General features: G+C 44.7%; 1 protein-coding gene across 1 annotated transcript; it reads right to left on the minus strand.

The window, feature by feature from the left end:
• Positions 1 to 2,554: 2,554 nt before the first annotated feature.
• LOC307091382 (zinc finger protein RFP) lies at positions 2,555 to 18,234 on the minus strand. The gene is made up of 6 exons (XM_079758343.1): positions 16,251 to 18,234; positions 16,000 to 16,095; positions 15,529 to 15,759; positions 6,057 to 6,204; positions 4,572 to 4,598; positions 2,555 to 3,752 (listed from the first exon to the last, which is right to left on the minus strand). Exons 1-6 carry the CDS (start codon positions 17,415 to 17,417, stop codon positions 3,199 to 3,201), a joined length of 2,223 nt encoding a protein of 740 aa, XP_079614469.1. The 5' UTR covers positions 17,418 to 18,234; the 3' UTR covers positions 2,555 to 3,198.
• Between the last annotated feature and the right edge of the window lie 1,668 nt (positions 18,235 to 19,902).

The raw sequence follows: 19,902 nt of genomic DNA on the forward strand, positions 1-19,902 counted from the left end.
AGGCCAGGCAGAATGCATGGTGGCAGGGAAGCTTGACGGGCTGGGTGAGGCCCCTCAGACAGATGCAGCAGTCAGGGACCCACAATATACCTGGGGAGGGTCACATCAAGGTCAGAGGGAGAGGGGCTGTTAGGGAGCATGGTGGGGAGAGAGGGAGAGAGAGAGAGAGAGAGAGAGAGAGAGAGAGAGAGAGCGCAAAAGAGGGAGAGAGCAAGAGAGAGAGCAAAAGAGAGAGAGAGCAAGAGAGGGAGAGAGCAAGAGAGAGCAAAAGAGAGAGAGAGCGAGGGAGGAAGAAAGAGAGAGACAGAGGTGCAACTTAGGGGAAGACAATGAGTGAAAAGTGTTTCCACCCTACGAGTCAACACTAGGCAGGTCCCTAACCACAGCCACGTTCATGGTTACCGTCATGGTTACCGCCATGGCAAACATGGTGACCATGTGTGTATTGTACTCCATGCATCAGCCACAGAAACACAAAGACAGAGAATGAGAGAGGCTTTGATGGGGAAAGAGCGAGAAGGCAAGGGAGAGCAACACAGCAGTGTTTCGGATTCTCAGGGATCGTGGTGTTGTCAACAAGCCATTAATGTCAGGAAAACTATGACATTACCAGGACTCCTTAGATTTCCAGATACCATAGTTAGCCCTACCCTCTGGGCATCCACTTCACCTCATCGTGGTGACATGGGAAGATCATCTAAAGTAACGGTTAACAGTTTTGCGGAGAATGGTAAAAAGTTTATTGTTTTTGACAGGAAACAGGTATTCTTGATTACACAGACATACAGACGCACACGCACACACACAGACACACAGAATCTTAAAGTCCAAAGGCACATTCTTCAGCTCTAAATATGACATTAGAATACTACCACATCAGAGTACTACGGTCAACTGGAATACTGTACATACCTGCTGGGTCTTACAGCCCAACCTCTTGTACTCCTGTCAACTGTGCCGAAAACAAAACTAAATGGTGGCCTTGGACTTGTTTGACACACATGCCCTCCTTGTGAAAGAGACAATGTAATTGCTGCAATACATACCTGCTATATTGCCACATTATCACACCCACGTTCCCAGGTTGCTGATTTACCTGGGGACTATGCCAGCATAGTTCGGAACATATTACAGGCCAGGTCTTGGCCTGCCAGGACTTGTGGGTGTATTATATATAGTTACAACATGTGCATATTTATACAATCTCTACAGGTTACACTTCATTCCCACACCAACCTGCATCAGCAGAAAACAACGATTGGATCCGAGGTCCAAAAGAATAAAAATAAACAAACATTAAATGTGTGTGTGTGGGGCTATGGTTGTGTATTTGTGTAACACATTCAGATTCAGATTCATACAATATATCTGGTGACATCTAATAATGTATTGTGTTATGTATTGTTAGGAAAATGTACTATCTCACTGTTGCCAAGGCCACCCCAGGTTCCCCACCTGCATGTCGTTTGACTAACGAGGTGGTAATGAGGTCACCTGTTGCGGCTCGTGAACAGTTTGCTTTGACCTTTGTCTGCTGATGCTCACGCGTAAAACCATCTAATGGCTCCAAGTTAAGGTCATCTTAAAGGTCATTAGAAATTTAAGCAGAACTTTGTTGGAATTAAAAATATGCTCCTCTGTTTTCCAGCTTAAGGAGCGACTAGTTGGAGTACCAGTAGATACGTTTTTAAGTCTAAGTTTATTTGATTATCAGAAACTTTTTAGCACCCTGCAGAAATCACAAAGGATTGTGCTATTTGCTATATCCAGGCCTGTAGGCCTGTATGTGGGCGTGGACACATGCTTGTTTACGGACTTACTGCTGACGCAGGTTTGTTCCCAGAACAACACACGTCAGGATGACAGACCTTCCAGGCCTTACCTGTTCCCGAAAGAGCTTAAACGGGGGCAAGTCAGGTCGCGTCCATTTTATTTTTAGATGTGTATATATACATTTTTCCGTCTCAAAGAGCTGTACAGGCAATATATTTATGACACTCCCTAACTCTTAGCCCCCCAAAGGGCAAGAAAAAATGTGTCATCAAGGCAGGTGGCTTGAGAAGGAATAGGGAGTGGGGATTCCTCCTTCTAGGGAGGTTCAGGTGGGCAACAGGTACCATTATTGACATACAGAGTAATCAGAGCAGGATTTTATAGGTCAGGGTTAGGGTTAAGTATAATTAATTTCCTCATTCTCCGGCTCAACTGGTGTGTGGTGAGCGTTCTGGCGCAGATTGGCTGCCGTGCATCACCCAAGTGGGTGCTACACACTGGTGGTGGTTAGTGAGGTCCCCCCTTCACTGTAAAGCGTCTTTGAGTGTCTAGAAAAGCGCTATATAAATTCAATCCATTATCATTATTATTATTATTATTATTAAGTAGTACTGGTACCATCAAATCTAAACCTGGCATGAATTTGAAGCCAGTGGGGGGTGAAGAGGATATAAGTCATGTGAGATATATGACCAAATTAAACACTTCAGACAACTTCACATTAGGCAATGATTTCTTTATTGAAAGGAAAACAGTCCCTCATCTTGAAATGGATGTTTCTATATAACTTGTATAGAGACAGGAGGGAGAAGCAACCCATATGATTATGAAATAAAATAACATCACTTTTTCTCTGAAAGTATGATAGGTAACAGGAACATCTGATAATGCCACAGGGCAGAAAGACTAGACGGTACTTATAGTTCATTTTGATGAAGTTGCTAATGTAGGTTTCTATTCGCAGTTTGAGAATAGAAACCTAAAAGAGTAGTTTCCAAAATGACAATAAACTCTCTTCAGTGAGATTTATTGTTTGAAATTACTTATCACGGTCAACATTTTGAAATATAACAGTCCAAAATACACCCTAAAATTTAAGTTGGTATAAATAAAAAGACTAAAATAGAAGAAAATGTAATCGGTTTTGGTATGCCTAAATTAGTATGAAGCTATATAGAAAGAAAAAAAAAAGTTTACATTTTGAATAATCGTTTTTGCCCCAACATTCGGCTTTAAAGTTTTCAGTAGTTTTGCAGGAAATAGTCAATAAAATAAGATGTATACATTCAGTCACACACCATCACAACTTTACACAATTGAATAAGATCAGAAACATTCTTTCAAGTATATTTTAAAAACAACACATTAAGAAACGTAAAATCTTTATCTTCCCATCCAGTTCTTGCCGGCCCCGGTCCTGGTACCTCAGGTGTGTTTGAGCGCCGCCTTGTGGCCGGCCGGGCAGATCACCATGGTGTCGGAGGCCTTGTCGCAGCAGTACAGGTAGAAGAAGGGGAACACCTTCTCTCCGAACGTATCCCAGAAGGTGTAAATGTGCTTGCGGGCCTTAGCGTCATAGAAGGACACCTGGCCCTCTTCGCAGTCCACGTACACGCCCACGCGCTTGGGCCGGGGGTCAAGGGTCACCAGGGAGGGCGGGGCCGTGGACACGCGGTACTCCTGGCCCTTCTTCATGGCCAGCGCCCAGTAACCCTGGGCGACGCTTACAGCGATGCGGCCCTTCCTCTTGACGGAGGAGCGGGCCACGCCCAGGTACCAGTCGTCCTTCTCGCCCACCGCCACCTCCCAGTAGTGGCGCCCAGCGGCGAAGCCCTCGCGGCCCAGCACGATGACCACGGTGTCGAAGCGGTGGGGGGTGTCGGGCAGGTCCTGCCACGCCCCCAGGTGGCGCACCTGTCGGCGGTCCTGGGACAGCTGCAGCCAGGGGTTGGCCGTGTCGGGGTCGAGGGTCAGGTCGGCTGGGTGGGGGGGGGGGGGTGGGGGGGGGGGGGGGGTGTAGAGAGGTTAGGACTTGAGGAACTGTCATCGAGTGCTTGTCTTGCATTACAGGTTGAAGAGACACAAAGGGGAAGAGATAAACATTTTGAAATAACATAGTCAACAAATAACGATGTAAAGATGATGCATGACTTGATAAAAAGAAAACTAAAGTGCTAAACGTTGAAAATCTGCCTCTTCTGACATCCTAGGTGGGCGTCTCCACTTAGATGTATGACGGATAGATGAGCAACGTTTGCTACAGTCCACTGGGTAGGCTGGTAGACTGTTGCCCGCTTGTGATGTCAGAAGAGGTCGATTTTCAAAACGGCTTGTAACAGCTCACACCTGGTGGTATAATATTTCACCTTTAAGAAATACCTTAAGGCTTAAGGAACTGTAGCATGTGTGATGACCAATGAATGTGGTGTGTGTATGGGAGGTGGGTGGGGGGGGTATGTAGAAAGAACGATTGGAGATGGTGGGTGGCTGGGTATGGGAAGGAGGAGGGGCGAGATAGTGTGTTTGGAAGTATGTAGGAAGAATTATTGGATAGGGTGTGTGCATGAGGGGAGTGTGTGTGTGTGACTGAGAACAGCAGGAGTATGAGTGAAGGGGATAAAATATAAAAAGACAAGCTCCCAAAATCATCATAATGTATGTTTCTATATTTTACCTAAAATGAACAAATGATTTGATGTAGAGTCATGATCTGGTCATATGCTTTATGAGTTTGTATTATAAAAATAATAATACAAAATAAAAAAATACCTTAAGAGATGAATGTTTGAGAAACTCACCTGTGTATTTCCCCAGCTTCTTGATCTCTACAAGAAAGAGAGGCTTGTTATTCTCACAACCAATGGCGGTTCTACACGGGGGCCTACAGGTGCCCGTGGCCCTGTAGACATGTCCCTGCTTTCTGATTTCTCCTGCTTTGCGTCTCTTAGACTAATGCAGGCAGAGCGGGTTCGTTATGGACAGCATTGCCAGATTGGGCAGATTTCCCGCCCAATGATAATTTTTCCAGCCTAACGTGGTTAAAAGTAGCCCAATTGGGTGGGAAATCTGCCCAATCTTGCAACACTGCTCACCAGCCAGGGATCCTGCTTATTGGTTCATAGCGCAGCGCGAATAGATTTTTGCGCGAATCAGACGCCTTAAGGTCACACCCACTCAGAGGAGGACTTTCCTCCTCTCTCCCATTGAAACCCATGTTATTCACCGGCCGCCAGTACTTTCGGGGATATGAATGGGAGTCAATGGAGGCTGAGGGAGGACCTTCCTCCCTGAAGTAATTGTCAATAGGCGATAGGGGGTGCTAATGTCCCTTTACCCAGGGAAATGAACATTATATATTCAAAGGCATTAAAGTAGTCATATTTTAGGGCATTAATTCATTACAGTAGTCTGGGCAATCTACATTTTTTATTCTCAACATGGTTAGGGAGGATCTTCCTCCCTCTCCTCAATGGAGAAGCCTCTACTGGTTGTCATGTTAACCATGTATTTTCATCCGTATTGGCTGTTGCATTTGGATAACAAATACATTTGAGTAAAGAGTAGTAGGCTATCTGCCCGTGTTAAGTAGGAAGGGATGGTTTTGCAACGTAATGTAATGCATGCCCCCCGTTTTTTTTTCTTCTAATAGCAGCTATCATTAAATGAAGAAAGAACAGTAGAACAGGGAAGTTGTCTTTGAGCTCTTTAGACAGGGAAGTTTTCTATGAGCAATTTTCGACAAAATTGCTATAACCCTTCCTGTAAGCTCAGCCTCTTTGGCAACACAGTTCCTCCGAAACTGATCAAAATAAATAGGAAATGGCACGTCGTTTTGCACTTCGTTGTACCCTGGAGTTTTTTTTCACATTGACCCACTGTTTTTGTACCCTGTAAAGTATTTTTTATTTTTCATTTTTTATGGCCCTACATCTCTTGCACGCTTGTACAAAACAAATGTTTGTATGATTTTGATGATTTAGGGCATAAGCTCCATCAATTTAAGAAAGTTTGATAGACAAATACATACCAGTGAAGTTATAAGCTCTTGTACAAATTAAATGTTTGATGATTTTAAAGTAAAATAGAGTTTATATTCTTTAAATATAATTTGCCCAAAAAAAAAAAATATTTTTTTGTGCCCCTCTGGTTAAACACTGGCCCCTCCTTGGCCCCCCTAGTAAAATTTGTCTAGAACCGCCACTGCTCACAGAGAGGGGTTTTCAATGTTACAGTCAACTGAATAATATAGCCAGACAGTCACGCAGATAGACAGGCAGCCATACCGCTGTCTGCCAGCTTGTCTATCTCTGCGTCGAGCACGGTCTGTAGCTTAGCAACCGCCCTGCGGATGGTTCCGATGCTGGGATCCGTGGGAACGCTGGTACCAGACCAGTCCTTCACAATCGGAGACGCACTGAATGCTGGGAAACTCTATAGAGAGAAAAAACTTTATTTATACCACCCATCATTACAGTCGATATCAACAGAATGGAGCAGAGGAATACAGAACTGAATAAATAGAGCATGAAAGGAAATTGGAGACTCTTTCCAAGAATTCAAGGCCACATGTACATGCAGGGACGGCTGGTATGAATGGGCTAGTGGGGCTAAGCCCTCCCTATCTTTTAGAATAAACATGAGAACACTTAAATTAATGAAAATATTAAAATATAATAATTACTACAACTTAGAATTGGTTGATTTTGGTGCAACGGAGAAGCAACAGCACCAAATAATCACAAAAACGCAGGAGATACATATAGATATGTTGTGTGGGCTTAGAAAAGTCAGCCCAGACGATCTGTCTGGGCTGATTTTTCTAAGCCCACGTTTAAGAAAATCAGCATCTAATCGGTGTCGTCCAATCGTGATTGACAGGTGTTATGACATACCCCCTTGATTTAGAGACCAATTGGGCTACATTAATATAGCCCAGACCAATAGCGACAGTGACTCTCACTGGTGACGGTCCCTGTTAGAGGCGGGAGAAAAAAGTGGAAAAAAAAGCTGACCACAATGGCGAGCGCTAATTTACCTAACGAAGTGGACTATCTACTGACTCATCCGTTTCCGTTGATGTCTTCAGAAGAAAAAAAAGAAATAAAAAGACTGGGGGCACATCGGCCAAACGATGTTCAGATAAAACAAAAGGACACGCGACAAAATCGTTCATTTTGCACCTCTTGGTTCGAAAGGAAAGACTGGCTAACGGCTAGCTTAGCTAGGAGCGTTCTCTTCTGTTTCCCTTGCGTGCTGTTCGGAGGAGACACAGCTTGGACCCAACACGGGGTTGCGGATTTAAAACATGTGGCCTGTAAGGTAAAGAAACACGAATGCAGTGCAACTCACATTGGAAACTGAAGCTTTCAATGTTGGGCAAAGTAAATATTGCCTGTCAGCTGGATGACGGCCACCGCATCTCCGTACACAGAGACACAACGAGCAGGTAAAGAAAAACAGACATTCGCTGTCACGGATTGTGGACTGCATTAGGTTCTGTGGGGCACACGAGCTAGCTCTCAGGGGCTCTGAGGAACCGGCAACTTCACTCCAGCGGGCCGTGTTTTTGGACCTCATTGACTAGTTCTCTTTTTTTTTAAGACAGCCAGGTAGCAGATCACCTGTCAAACGCACATGTTGCCAAGTACACGTCTAAGACAAGCCCAAACGAGATGCAACCCCTGTGTCATCGGCAGAGTCAAGAGAGGTGCTCCAGTACACGGAAGAGGATCGAAACATTTCTCCGAAGTGCCACGGGACAAGATGGGCTTAACGCCCTAGCGATGCTGTCTGTTGAGCGGGACCTCATCCAAAAATCATCGGACCTCAATGACATGGTGATTAACCTGGTTGCGACTCAGAAAGGCCGTCGATGTGAGCTTCTCTTCAAATAAGGTAGACCAAGCTGCCCTGATATTGATTGTATTCGGGACTAGAGATGGGCGATATGGCCTAAAATCCATATTGCGATATACATTGCAGCCTCTTGCGATAACGATATATATCACGGTATAAAATCATAAAATAACCGTTTCAGAACAGGTTACATAGACCCTAAGGAAAGCCAAACTGCTAAATGTATTTAAAAAAAAAAAGAGAAATAAAGTATGTCATTTCGAGAACATTTATTGTGAAACACTGTAATCATACAACATAATGTTGCAGATAAATAAAATTAGTATTGGGTTTCTTTCCTTTAGTGCAAACCATTCTAAAAGGCACTACACTTAGTTTAAGTCCTTTGTTCTTAAATACCACCCAAGATGCAGAGAACAGGACAAACGGGTGTCTTTCTAGATAAGGAACAGACACTGTACTGACAATTAGGGATTGGCATGATTAATTGATGATCAATCATTGATTGTTAAGATTTTTGCAGATTACGTGATATTTTTAACCATCAAAAGGAGGTTGACCCAGCCGGAGAGGTGGTCTCGGAGACGTTGCTCAACATGGAGCAAAGAGGAGACGGAACGTCTTTTGGATATTTGGGTCCGATATCCAAAAGACATTCCGTCTCCTCTTTGCTCCATGTTGAGCCACCACCCAACGGTCCGACAAAAGCAAGTAAAAAGTATGCTGGAAAACATAACTTTAAAAATGCCGATGCATTTAACACATTCCGAGTCATGATGAGGGAGAAGGAGTTGGACCAGTCCGCAGATCAATGTATATCACGCTGGATATCCATGATTGTTGACTTTCACCAGTGCGTCCCCCCCCCCCGCCCCTTTTTCTTTAACGCTTTACAACGCCCCAGACCTTTTTGTCCAATGATTTAACCCATTCAGACCGGATTGCGCATCAATGCGTGTTTACAAGGGCGTAACCATGGTTTAGACATTGGGGGGGTCCAATTTTTTATTATTATTTGTTAAGTGCATTGCCTACAATTCTATATTTATATATGAAAATGTGGACATTTAGAACATAGTTTCGAGGACTACATTGACCATTTGAATTCACATCTAAAGGAATAGTGTAATCATGTAATGTCTGCCCCGCCCCCCCCCCCCCCCCCACACACACACACACACACACACATACACACACACACTTTGTTTTGGTTAGTTGCTTACTGACCTTAAACACACCTACCAATTACAATTATGCTCTTCCAGTAGTACTGTAGCAAAAAGGATAGCTTCCAATGGAAAAATACCACAAACCCAAAGCATGTTTTTTTAATGTTATTTTAATTAGGACAACTACTGATGTACTTTTGTGATGTACAGACTTTAACAAAAAAATTTGCTGAGGACTTTTAATTCCAGGGACTTGCACAAAGCATGAAACTTAAAATCTTGATTTTTACTATAAAAAGCAAGTCTGATTATTTACACTGAAAATTATTTACATTGACTGGAACACAGAAGAGAAATGAACATGGGATGTCTATGTAGGTGTAAAAGTGCTACAGCCAAAGGAAAGGCAGCATAGGACTGAGATGGAAAAGTATTAACTAAATAAATGACCCAAAAACCTGGAGGCGTTCATTATTAAGCTCAACTAAGCTCTGACAGATCTGTTTCCTGTCCAAAGCATCCAACTTTTCCTGATGAACATGGCAAATGGCAACGTTGTTCAGCCGGGTCTGCGTCATCATGGTTCTCAGCCATGTCTTCAGCCGTCTCAAGGCGCTGAAACTTCGCTCTGCCTCTGCTGAGGAGGCAGGAACAACCATCAGCAGTCTCAAAAGGATCTCGACTTGCTTGAAAAGATGTCGCACCTCTGGCACCATTTCCCGGAAAGTGTCTGCTACCTCTGAGGAAGTTGTACAAGTGTAGTTGGCCTGGAACATTTTCAGCTGCACTTCTAAAGCCATGGCATCCAACTCTGGGTATTCATCCACAACTGCATCAATGTTCCCAGAGATGAGTACATCCTCTAATTTTTGCAGTCTTTGAAGCCCGTCCTGGCTGTAGCGCTCATTGCATTGCACCACAGCAGTGTCCAAGGTATTGTAGTACTGCATTCTGTAGTACGCTTGGGCAGTGGAGTGAGAATGTGATGTGGCTGGACCAGTGAAGCGCTTCGGAGGCTGCCGCACATGAGGCATCTTGATTGGCTGCAGATTAAGAGATGTGACAATCTGAGAACCTCTGGAGTACAGCCAGTCAAAGTGCACTTCAGATCTTTTGGCCTGGAGGCCTCTTTTCACATGGTCTACAGCAGCCAGCATCCCTGATGTAGTTTGGCTTCTCTGCTGCAGAGAAATGTTCAGCTCCTCCATGACAGCCATGACATCTTCTGCCAGAATGATGCCGAGAATGGTATTGCCCCTCAAAAAGCTTTTGTGAAGGCCACTGGCTCTTTCAGACATTTCCATCGTGGTGGATTGAGACATCTCTTCTGTGGCTGTGAGCACAGATTCATATTGTGAGAGGACAGAGCGCATGGCTGGCGTTCGGACTGTCCATCTGGTGGGGCAGAGAGGCTTCAAAGATGTATGCGTAGCTGTTCGATCTGACTTTGCTACAGCTGTGAAGATAGCCTTGAACTTCCCAGACTGATTGAATAAAACGCCCAACTCATGCACTAACTGCATTGCATCTCTTATAACGGGGGCGGATACACAGGCAGCTTGGGTGATCAAATTGACACAGTGTGGCCCACAATGAACATATACTGCAAGAGGCTGCTCTTTCTTGATATGAGCCTGCACACCTTGCATCCTGCCAGACATATTGGCTGCCCCATCGTAGGTTTGACCTCGTAGCTGTGAAAGTGGGAGATTTAGGCGAATCAAAACATCTTTAGCTACACTAGCTATGTTTTCTCCAGTTGTGGATGTGACCTGATACAGGCCTATGAATTCCTCTCTGGGCTGCAAGTTTTTGTCAACAAAGCGCAGACAGAAGGACTCTTGCTCAACTCCTGCTGCATCCTGTGTCCCATCAATTATAAGGGAAAACTGAACCACTGGCAATGAGTGGATTTCCTGTGTTATTTCGCGTACAATTGTGTTGCTGACAATTTGAAGGACCTCATTCTGAATTTTGGGGCTGGTGAAATTGTTGTGCCGCTGAAGCCAGCTTGAAAGTTCTTCATCACCCTCTGCCTTGTACTTAATTAACTGGTGGAAGTTGCCCTCTTTGTTGTCATGCCCCCTTAAAGCATTGCCCTGTCTGGCCAAGCACATCACCCCCCCCACAATCTTCAAGAAACTATTCCTGGCCACCTGCTGCTGCTTTTGCAACTGAGAGGAAAGTTGAGTACTGACAGGCTGTTTTTGGTGCAAATATGTTGTCACCGCTGCTGAATGGCAATCGCTGTCTTCATGTTCAGAGAACCTTTGGAGAGCTTTTTTCCAATTACTGAAACCAGTGTTGATAAAAGCACCATCAGCCTTACTGGCTAAAGCGGATTTCTGTTCTCCAAAATATTTGGAACAATAAAAACAAAGCACACCTTTCAGTGAGGGACTGTAGTGAAGCCATTTGTACTGCCTAAACCAACTGTCCTGAAATTTGAGCGTTTTATTTTTCAGGGACTGAGTTTCGATAAAGCGGGTATTGGGCTGGTGTGGGCAGGTACCAAGCTCCTCCTTATGCTGATCTAAACCACTGCCTCCTCTGCCTGGCTCTGTCTCTCTTTCCCTGTCAGTCTCCTGAAATATAACGTGTAGCGTTGGAATTACCTGTATATTTTCACTTATCATACACAAGATGCAGGTACCTGTAATGCCTTACTTAGCTTCATACTTAAAATGACTGTCTTTGTGCAATACTAAATTGCATTATATTTCACATTCATTCCTCACCTGATCATCTGCATGTCCAGAGCATACCCCTGTCTGGCCACTGCTTTCAGCCTGCCTCTCTGCCTCCCTGTCTGTCTGTGCTGCCTGCATTGTGACCACATGTCATTATGTTATCAGAAGAACAGTGGCTGACCTTCGTGATCATTTTGGTCTATATACTCTGCTTGTATTAGAAGTAGGCTACTTTTATGTATTGCTGACATGTAGGCCCAGTTTATAAACAATGTTGTAAGGCTGTCTAGTCTCACATTCAAAATTCTCACCTTATCACCTGCATGTCCAGTAGGGCTTTGACTTTTGCCCAAAAATCATATTCGAATTTCGTTTGTTTATTAATATTAATATTCGAATATATTCGAATATTTATTAATAATATTTTGACCATTAAATGCCTTCAGTAATACCTGGGCTGAATCCGAATACTTAGTACATACTATTTATGTTCAGTGTCTATGTCTACTACTTGACGGTCTACAGCTATGCGTAGAACGCCTAGAATGGTCTTCTACAGCTATGCGTAGAACGCCTCTTGCGTGTTCCAACGGTTTATTATGTTTCTAATAAATCCCTGTCTAATCAATACTTCATTCACTGCCTCTTCCGTGGTCGTTACAATATTATGAATAGACTGCATCGGGTTCTCCGACGTCTCTCCCTCTTGGCCTGCCCATAAAAGGTTCGAATATTAAGGGCTGCCTAATATTCGTTCGAATTTTGATTTATTTTTTTGATATTCGAATTATATTCGAATCACGAAGTTCGAAGTCAAAGCCCTAATGTCCAGAGCATGTCCCTGTCTGGCCACTGCTTTCAGCATGCCTGTCTCTCTCCCTGTCTCTCTGTGGTGCCTGCATTGTGACCCCACGTCATTTTATCAGAAAAAACAGCGACTCATATTTTAATTAGGCTACTCGTTTTATTTACTCACACATTTAGCTTGGTATCAAGCTACTAATTGTCTGGAGAAAAAAAAAACGTGTACGCTCGGCTGCTGGTCCAGTTTTATCCGCTTTTTAAGTAACCTTAAATTGTCCGTTACCTCCTCTCCAACACGTTAAATAACGTTACTTACATTCAAATGACTCACCTGATCACCTGCATGTTCAGAGCACGTCCCTGTCTGGCCACTGCTTTCAGCATGCCTGTCTAGGCTGTCTCTCTCCTTCTCTCTCTGTGCTGCCTGCATCGTAACCATGTCATTTTATCAAAAGAACAGCGACTGACCTTCATGAGCTATATTTAATATTCTGCTTTTACGAGGCTACTCGTTTTATTTGCTTACTCAAAGCTCGGTATCAAGTTACTTACTGTCTGAAAAAAACTCCGTATGCTTGGCTGTTGGTCCAGTTTCTTCTGCTTTTTACGTACCGGTAACCTCAAATCCTCCATTACTCTTTACTTTCTTGGCTCTCACTGAAGAAAGAGTGTGGGGTAACCATGACAACGCAGAAAGTCGCGAGGTGGTTTCAAACTAAATCGCACAAGTGTACAATTAGGAGGGGGGATTCTTAACAAACGGAAATAAATTGAAAATAAATAAGACATAACAAGAGACCGATCCATTGACAGGGTTCATAAAAAGAGAACATGTCATATATTTTACATTTTATCCTGCTGTATATTGGGGGGGACAGGTTAGTATTTTCTCAACATTGGGGGGGACACGACCCCCCCAAAGAATGCGTGGTTACGCCGTTGCGTGTTTACCATTAACCCATTTGTACCGGCTGCGCGGATCAACATTGTATCTACGAGATACAATGTTGCGCCGCACAGCAGCCGGTACAAATGGGTTAACGTTCTTTGCACACATGCAGGTTTGTTGACGAATTCTGGCGCTGTTGCGAAAATTGCAATGTGAAAAGGAATTGCACCAAACCAAAAATTAAACATTGTATTTTGCGTCATCAACATGCGTTATCGCGATAGAGCGATAGAATTACAATCTCCATCTATGCCATTTTTTTATCGTTTATATCGTATATCGCGCATTACTATTCGGGACATGATGCTTGCTTCATAATGTTTGTGATAAAAACAGTGCAGTTGGCAGTCGTTACAGTGCGAACACGTTTTGTGTGTGTGTGTGTGTGTGTGTGTGTGTGTGTGTGAGAAACTTTTGCCATCAGCACATGTTTGTAGCCTACTTATCTAATTGTTGGTGGTGAACTTGGTGCTGTATCTCTGGACTGTACCTCGGATGTGATTTTGGAAAATCATTTCGTTTCCCCATTGCCTGCTGTCTCCCTGCATTCTATTTGTTGTGATTCGAGGCCTGATATTGAATTTATTCGGGACATGGTGCTTGCTTCATGTTTGTGATAAAAACAGTGCAGTTGGCAGTCGTTACAGTGCGAACACGTCTAATTTCTAACACTCTCTGTCTCTGTCTCTCTGTCTCTCACTCTCTCTGTCCCCCACCCCCCCTTCCCGTGAGGATGGACACTGGCTTACAGCGGCCCTCACAACCCCACACCACCACCCACTCCTTTCAAGTGTATATTGTATATAGTTCTCTGCAAACCTATGGTGGTGTAGCGGGGTTGGTGCTTCCCACTTGCCATTGCCAGTAGGACCCTTGCGCGGCTGTGGTCGTGGGAGTGTTAGAGCTCCCTCTAGTGGAATGCGGGGGTTATTAACTGGGCACGCGTGACTCTCCTCAGTCGACGTGTACCCCGGCTGGGAGAGGCTGCCATTTTAAAGTTTCTCATCCGTGATTTTCCCCTGTTGAAAATATAACCAGGTATGCCACTATGTTCATTCAGATACATATTTAGTGGGTCGTTATGTTAGTGTAACGTTTAGTGTTTTGTGTGATGCATTTATTTTCATGCAAATGGTCAGTCGACGTGTACCCCGGCTGGGAGAGGCTGCCATTTTAAAGTTTCTCATCCGTGATTTTCCCGTTGAAAATATAACCAGATATAACCAAGAACCAGAATAAACGGCTGGCTGCCAAAGGTTTCATCGTGTCATTCACACAACGCAACGAGAGAGAGTACCCAACCGCTACAGTGGCATCATGCCTTCAGTTTGTATATTGTATATAGTTCTCTGCAAACCTATAGTGGCATCATGCCTTCATTGTGTATATTGTATATAGTTATCTGCAAACCTATGGTGGCATCATGCCTTCAGTGTGTCTTGAACAACCACGCATAAAAGGTTGCACATATTATATTGATATTTTATCGTATTTGTCTAAATGCATACTTGACTGTAGATAGATTTATGAGTGAAGTTACCAACACAATAGGTTGGCCGTAACTCACCCATTTTAGAATCACATACTCTTGTGTATAATTCCCAATTATTATTGATGTATTTGCCCTTTTAATCTTGCTGAATTCTACAAGGCAAATCAATTAAGTTAAAACTTAGTTCCCCGGCTCCATTCGTCTTTGTAAGGAAATGTTCTCTTTTGTCTTTATTATTTTGTCAGAATGCACCAGAATGCTTAGTTTGTCTGTGAAAATCACCAAAAAATCTTCGGGGGAAGGATGCCCACAGTCCCCCCTACAGGGGGTTTGGTTTACAAACTTTTAGCCCCCCCTAAAATAAAATTCACCAGCCGCCGCTGTGTACATGCTTTGTTATTCCTTGTGTGTACGGGTTTATTTGAGTTTACTTCTCATCTTATTATTTTAGACGCCAGTTACCATAACTATGGTAACTGGCAAACATCTTGAAAGTATTAAGTCCTTTCTTTAGATCTACCCTGGACATTGACATTGTATGTAATCTATCAAGCATCTATTTAAAAGCATAAATCCATTAAGAAACATGTTTATACTTTTAAATAGATGATTGATGATGATTAAATGTTAAAACCCAGTGTTTGCGTATGTGTCGGCTGTTATCTGAACACACAGCAGCACAAGTGGCTTTTGACCAGGGGCTTGTCAAATTGGGAGCCCAGCCCTATTAAATCCACACGTGAATAGGATTTGAAATAATGGGAAATATCACAGCAACGGGTCACGTGACCTCACCTGCAGGAAGTGGATGTGGTCGGTGCGGCCCAGGCTCTCCAGGTCCGTGTTGCGGCGCTGGAGCTCTGCGATCTCCTGCTCCAGGGCGGCCACCAGGCCCTGGGCTCGGCGCTCAGCCTGGCCCCGGCCCTCCTCCACGCCCCGCACCAGCTCTGCCTGCGCCCGCTGAATCACACGCACCAGCTCCGCGAACACCGCCCCGCACTCCTCCACCTCCCGCGCCGCGCTCACCTGCCCAACGTTTCATCAGGAGGACCGATCCGACGCATTTCATTGATTTATGTTGTCGGTTGTTAAGGCGATGGTTTTAATCTGTGCGTTTTGATCGTTATAGGAAGATTTGAATGTATAATTAGGTTATTAGCATTTATTTTACATTTAGATTAGTCGTAAAGTCTACCAGGCATTCACATAAAAATAGTTTTGAATTCTAGTAGATAAGAATATGTTGTAACTTTGGTGAGGACTAACTTTATAGCGGTCAACCGATTTCTTGATCTCCTCCACTTTCTGCTGCCTCTCGCTGATCATCTGTTGCACGTCCAACTCCACCCTCTTCAGCTGTGCCTGCAAGAAAAAAATCATCAGACGTTCATCAACCCCAGAAGAGGCATTCGGCTAATTAATAAGCATCTAATATAAACATAACTGAAACCCAAATTCATAGAAAATGAAAAATAACCCATAACGTGTTAACCGAAACGGCATTGCGTTCCCCCCACCTTTTTGTCCATCCACTCGCGCTCGACGGGCACGGTGTAGTGCGACCGGTGGTCCGTCTCGGTGCACAGCACGCACACGCACGTCTGCTCCTTCTTGCAGAAGAGCTCCAGGAGCCGCTCGTGCTTGGGGCACATGCGCGCCGCCATGTTGGCCACAGGCTCGATCAGCTTGTGCTTGGTGAAGCGTGCCGTGTGGGAGCGCAGGTGCTCGCCGCAGTACGACGTCAGACACACCAGGCATGACTTCTCGGCCGCGGGGCGGTCTTCGCCCAGGCACACGTCGCAGAGCACCTCCTCCGCCACCCAGGGCGCGAAGACAGGGGTGGGCGGGGTGGGCGGGGTCGAAGGAGGAGGAGCCGGGGTTCTGGGCGAGGGTGGGGTCGAGGAGGTTTTGGAGTGCGCCGGCCGCGGGGGGCGTTCGGGTGTGGTCCGGGGGACGGACGCTCCTTCGACCCCCGGCGAGGGTGGGGGAGACGGGGAGGGTTTCACGCCGGAGGGGGAGGGCGGGACCAGCGGCGGAAGTTCGTCCTGGAGTCCCGCGAGGGGTTTCTTCTCCTTCTCCTCGCGCCTCCTCCGCTCCTCCTCTTGTCTCTCCTTCAGCTCCACCAGGAGCTGCTGGCGCTTGTCCTCCTGCAGGAGCTGCTCCTCGTCCTCGCCCTTATTCCTCCTCTCCATTCTCCACCTTTTCTCCTCCTCCCGCTCCTCCTGCTCCTGCTCCTCGCACCTCCTCTTCTCGGCGCTGTTCACGCGGATCTCTTTGAACTGCTGGGCGATCTCGCGGAGCACGGTGTTGATGCTGACGTCGGGCCGCTTGACGAAGCTCTTCTTGCACATGGGACACTGGTACGACGGGCTGGTCCTCCAGTATCCCAGAATGCAACTCTGGCAGAAGTTGTGTCCGCAGGGGATGGACACGGGGTTGGTGAAGACGTCCAGGCAGATGGAGCAGTGCACCTGCTCCTCCGACAGGTTGCCGGCGTTTGTGTTGCCGTTGTTGGAGGTGGCGTTGGCGGCCATTCCTGCGCAGCGGAGAGGCAGGGTCATATTCAGCAGCAAGTTAGCCACCTGGGGGGGAGGCAGCGGCATCGAGACCTGCTGTGATAGGTCGACGTCAGTTTGGGGGGATGGGGTTAGACACGGCGCTAATGGCGGTAAAGTGCAATGCATTGTGGGACTTTTTGAATTTGAGTTGAAATCAAGTTTAAGGGGAACTGTCCTGCTCCTTTGTCATGTATAAGAGAGTACTGTTTCATACGCGTGATATGAAAAACTCCTTCCCGTGAATTCATCTCTTAAAAGTTTATTCGAGGATCGATTTGGATAAGGCAAATCCCAGACTTATCGATGGAGAGCGATTTTTCAAAACATGTCCATGAAGCAGTGCTCTCCTAAAATATCCTTGCAGGACACCTTGAAGTCAACTGTATTTATAAAGCCACTCACAGAAGGAATACAAGTATCACACTAGATGGAGACTCGGGAAATGGTTAGACAGTGCTGCTGCAAGGCATTGTGGGTCATTTGGATTAAACGTTATTTGTCTACACGTCTTAAGTGTTCTAACGTTTGAGCTCAGCTTTAAGGGGGAACTGGATACCTTCCTGTCCGGTTTTGGATTTTTTTGGGGGGTCAAAATACTATTATGAGATATACCTGTGCAAAAGTTTGTCTGTTTGGCCTACGATAAAATCTGTTCCTGGGGTGCCCCGGTGGCTCAGGGGGTAGAGCGCGTACCATTAAAGGCTCAGTCCTAACCGCAGCAACCCGGGTTCAATTCCTGAACGTGGTCCTTTGCTGCATGTCTTCCCCTCTCTCTCCTATACCTTCCTGTCTATCTTACTCAGCAATACAAAGGATAATACCTTCAAAAAACAAAAACAAAAAAATCTGTACATACATAGTATCATATATGCCATCGATTGGCCATTGTCTCCTATAATCTAACTATAAATATAAAGTTGCATGATGACTTGTTTATTAAGATATATGTTCTTATAAGATTATTTGTAGCTTTAAAACAACTTCAGCACTGCGACTCTAAAAGTTTTGCTCCCTGCTCCAAAGAGAGAAAATAGGTTTAGCTCCTGCTTTATAAATAGCTAATCAGTCGGGCTGTAGCTGTGCTAGCTGTCAGGCTAAATATGTTAAGCTAGTAAGATTAGCATACGCGCTAATAACGATTGCTTTAGAATATAATGACAAGTGGGCGGGGGGGAGAGAGAGAGCTGGGCAGAGCGAGACAGATTATAAATATATGGTGAGAGAACATGGCTTTTCGTGACGGTCTAAATTAAAGTGTGCTTCTGGACTTCAGCCCATTTTTTCCTTAATCCAAACAGCGTCTAACTCCTTAAGACTTTTCAAGACTTGACATCACCATGGTACCTCCAACTGTCCCCTTGTTTTGCATTTTTTATACGACAATGACCTGAAACTTTTACACAATTCAAATGGAAAAAGATAGATATTGATTGGTGAGAGGGAGGGGGAGAGACATTGACACAAGCTGAGCAGAGAAAAGCACAAACCATATAGAACCCTTTTCAAGCAAGTCTCAACCAATTAGTACAAGTTAAGAGAAGAACAAAAATCGTGCAGACTTCTTCAAGGCTTATATGTCAAATGCGTGAAGGTGTTTAAAATGAGGATGCAGAGGAGGAAGAAAAATAAAATAAAATGGAGAGAGGAAATTAAAGAGAGACGAACCTGAGAGCAGCTGCTGCAAGTTCTCTGCTGGACACTGACACACGACACTACTGGCACACAGACATATACTGACACACACAAACACACGCACACAAACACGCACAAGCACGTACACACTAATACACATGCACAAACTCTCACTCAGTATCTCTCTCTCTCTCTCTCTCTCTCTCTCTCTCTCTCTCTCTCTCTCTCTCTCTCTCTCTCTCTCTCTCTCACACAGACACACACCTATAAATATACAAATATACCCCCTTCCTTCACCCCAGATACAAATATACCCTCGCCCCCAAGGGGAACTTGTTTAACCCTTTAGAGGCTTCCAATAAACATAATCATTATCTCTCTCCTCCTCTCTGCTGCTATCACAAGATAAACAGCGGTCAATACAAGCAGAACAAGCTAGGATTCCATACTTTATACCAATGTTGACAAAAAGTAAGAATATGTTGCCCGATTAGGTTTTGTTCGATCACAACTAATATAATTAGACTTGGGGTACTAGTTATAGGTCAATTGGAAACCTTGTTTGAACCAGCTCCACAACCCGTGTAACCATAGGATTAACCAACTAATTGGACGTTGCCATTATCGTCGTAAAGGCCCAATGTGAATAATTCCACATTCAAATAACTACAAACAACTATACTTATGTGTAAGGATATCCTGCGAGACACTTATGTTCCTAAGAGGCCACCGTAGCTGGAGACTGTGACGTAACGAAATGTTTAATAAAGTTAGTTGAATACTTACCAGCTAAGATGTCAGTCGCTTATTATGACATGGTACCAGGAGTAAAAGTATTTAATAGTTAATGTCTGTGTGAGAAAGACGGAATGGATGTCATAAAACCACCAGAACCATTGACGCTCACGGGAAATATTGATTATGCTTGGAAACAGTTTAAACAGGCGTTTCAACTTTATTCGACTGCAACTGGCGCCAA

This window comes from Pollachius pollachius (genome assembly GCF_949987615.1).
Source record: "Pollachius pollachius genome assembly, chromosome: 20".
In the NCBI taxonomy this organism is placed as follows: Eukaryota; Metazoa; Chordata; class Actinopteri; order Gadiformes; family Gadidae; genus Pollachius; species Pollachius pollachius.

Bases quoted from the DNA above. Each gene is read 5' to 3' on its own strand.
- LOC307091382 (XM_079758343.1), bottom strand. From the start codon at position 17,417: ATGCATTGCACTTTACCGCCATTAGCGCCGTGTCTAACCCCATCCCCC. The intron at 15,760-15,999 runs GTTAGTCCTCAC...AACGTTGGGCAG, and splicing joins AATCGGTTGACCGCTATAAA to GTGAGCGCGGCGCGGGAGGT. The intron at 6,205-15,528 runs GTGAGGTCACGT...TTCTCTCTATAG, and splicing joins ACCACATCCACTTCCTGCAG to AGTTTCCCAGCATTCAGTGC.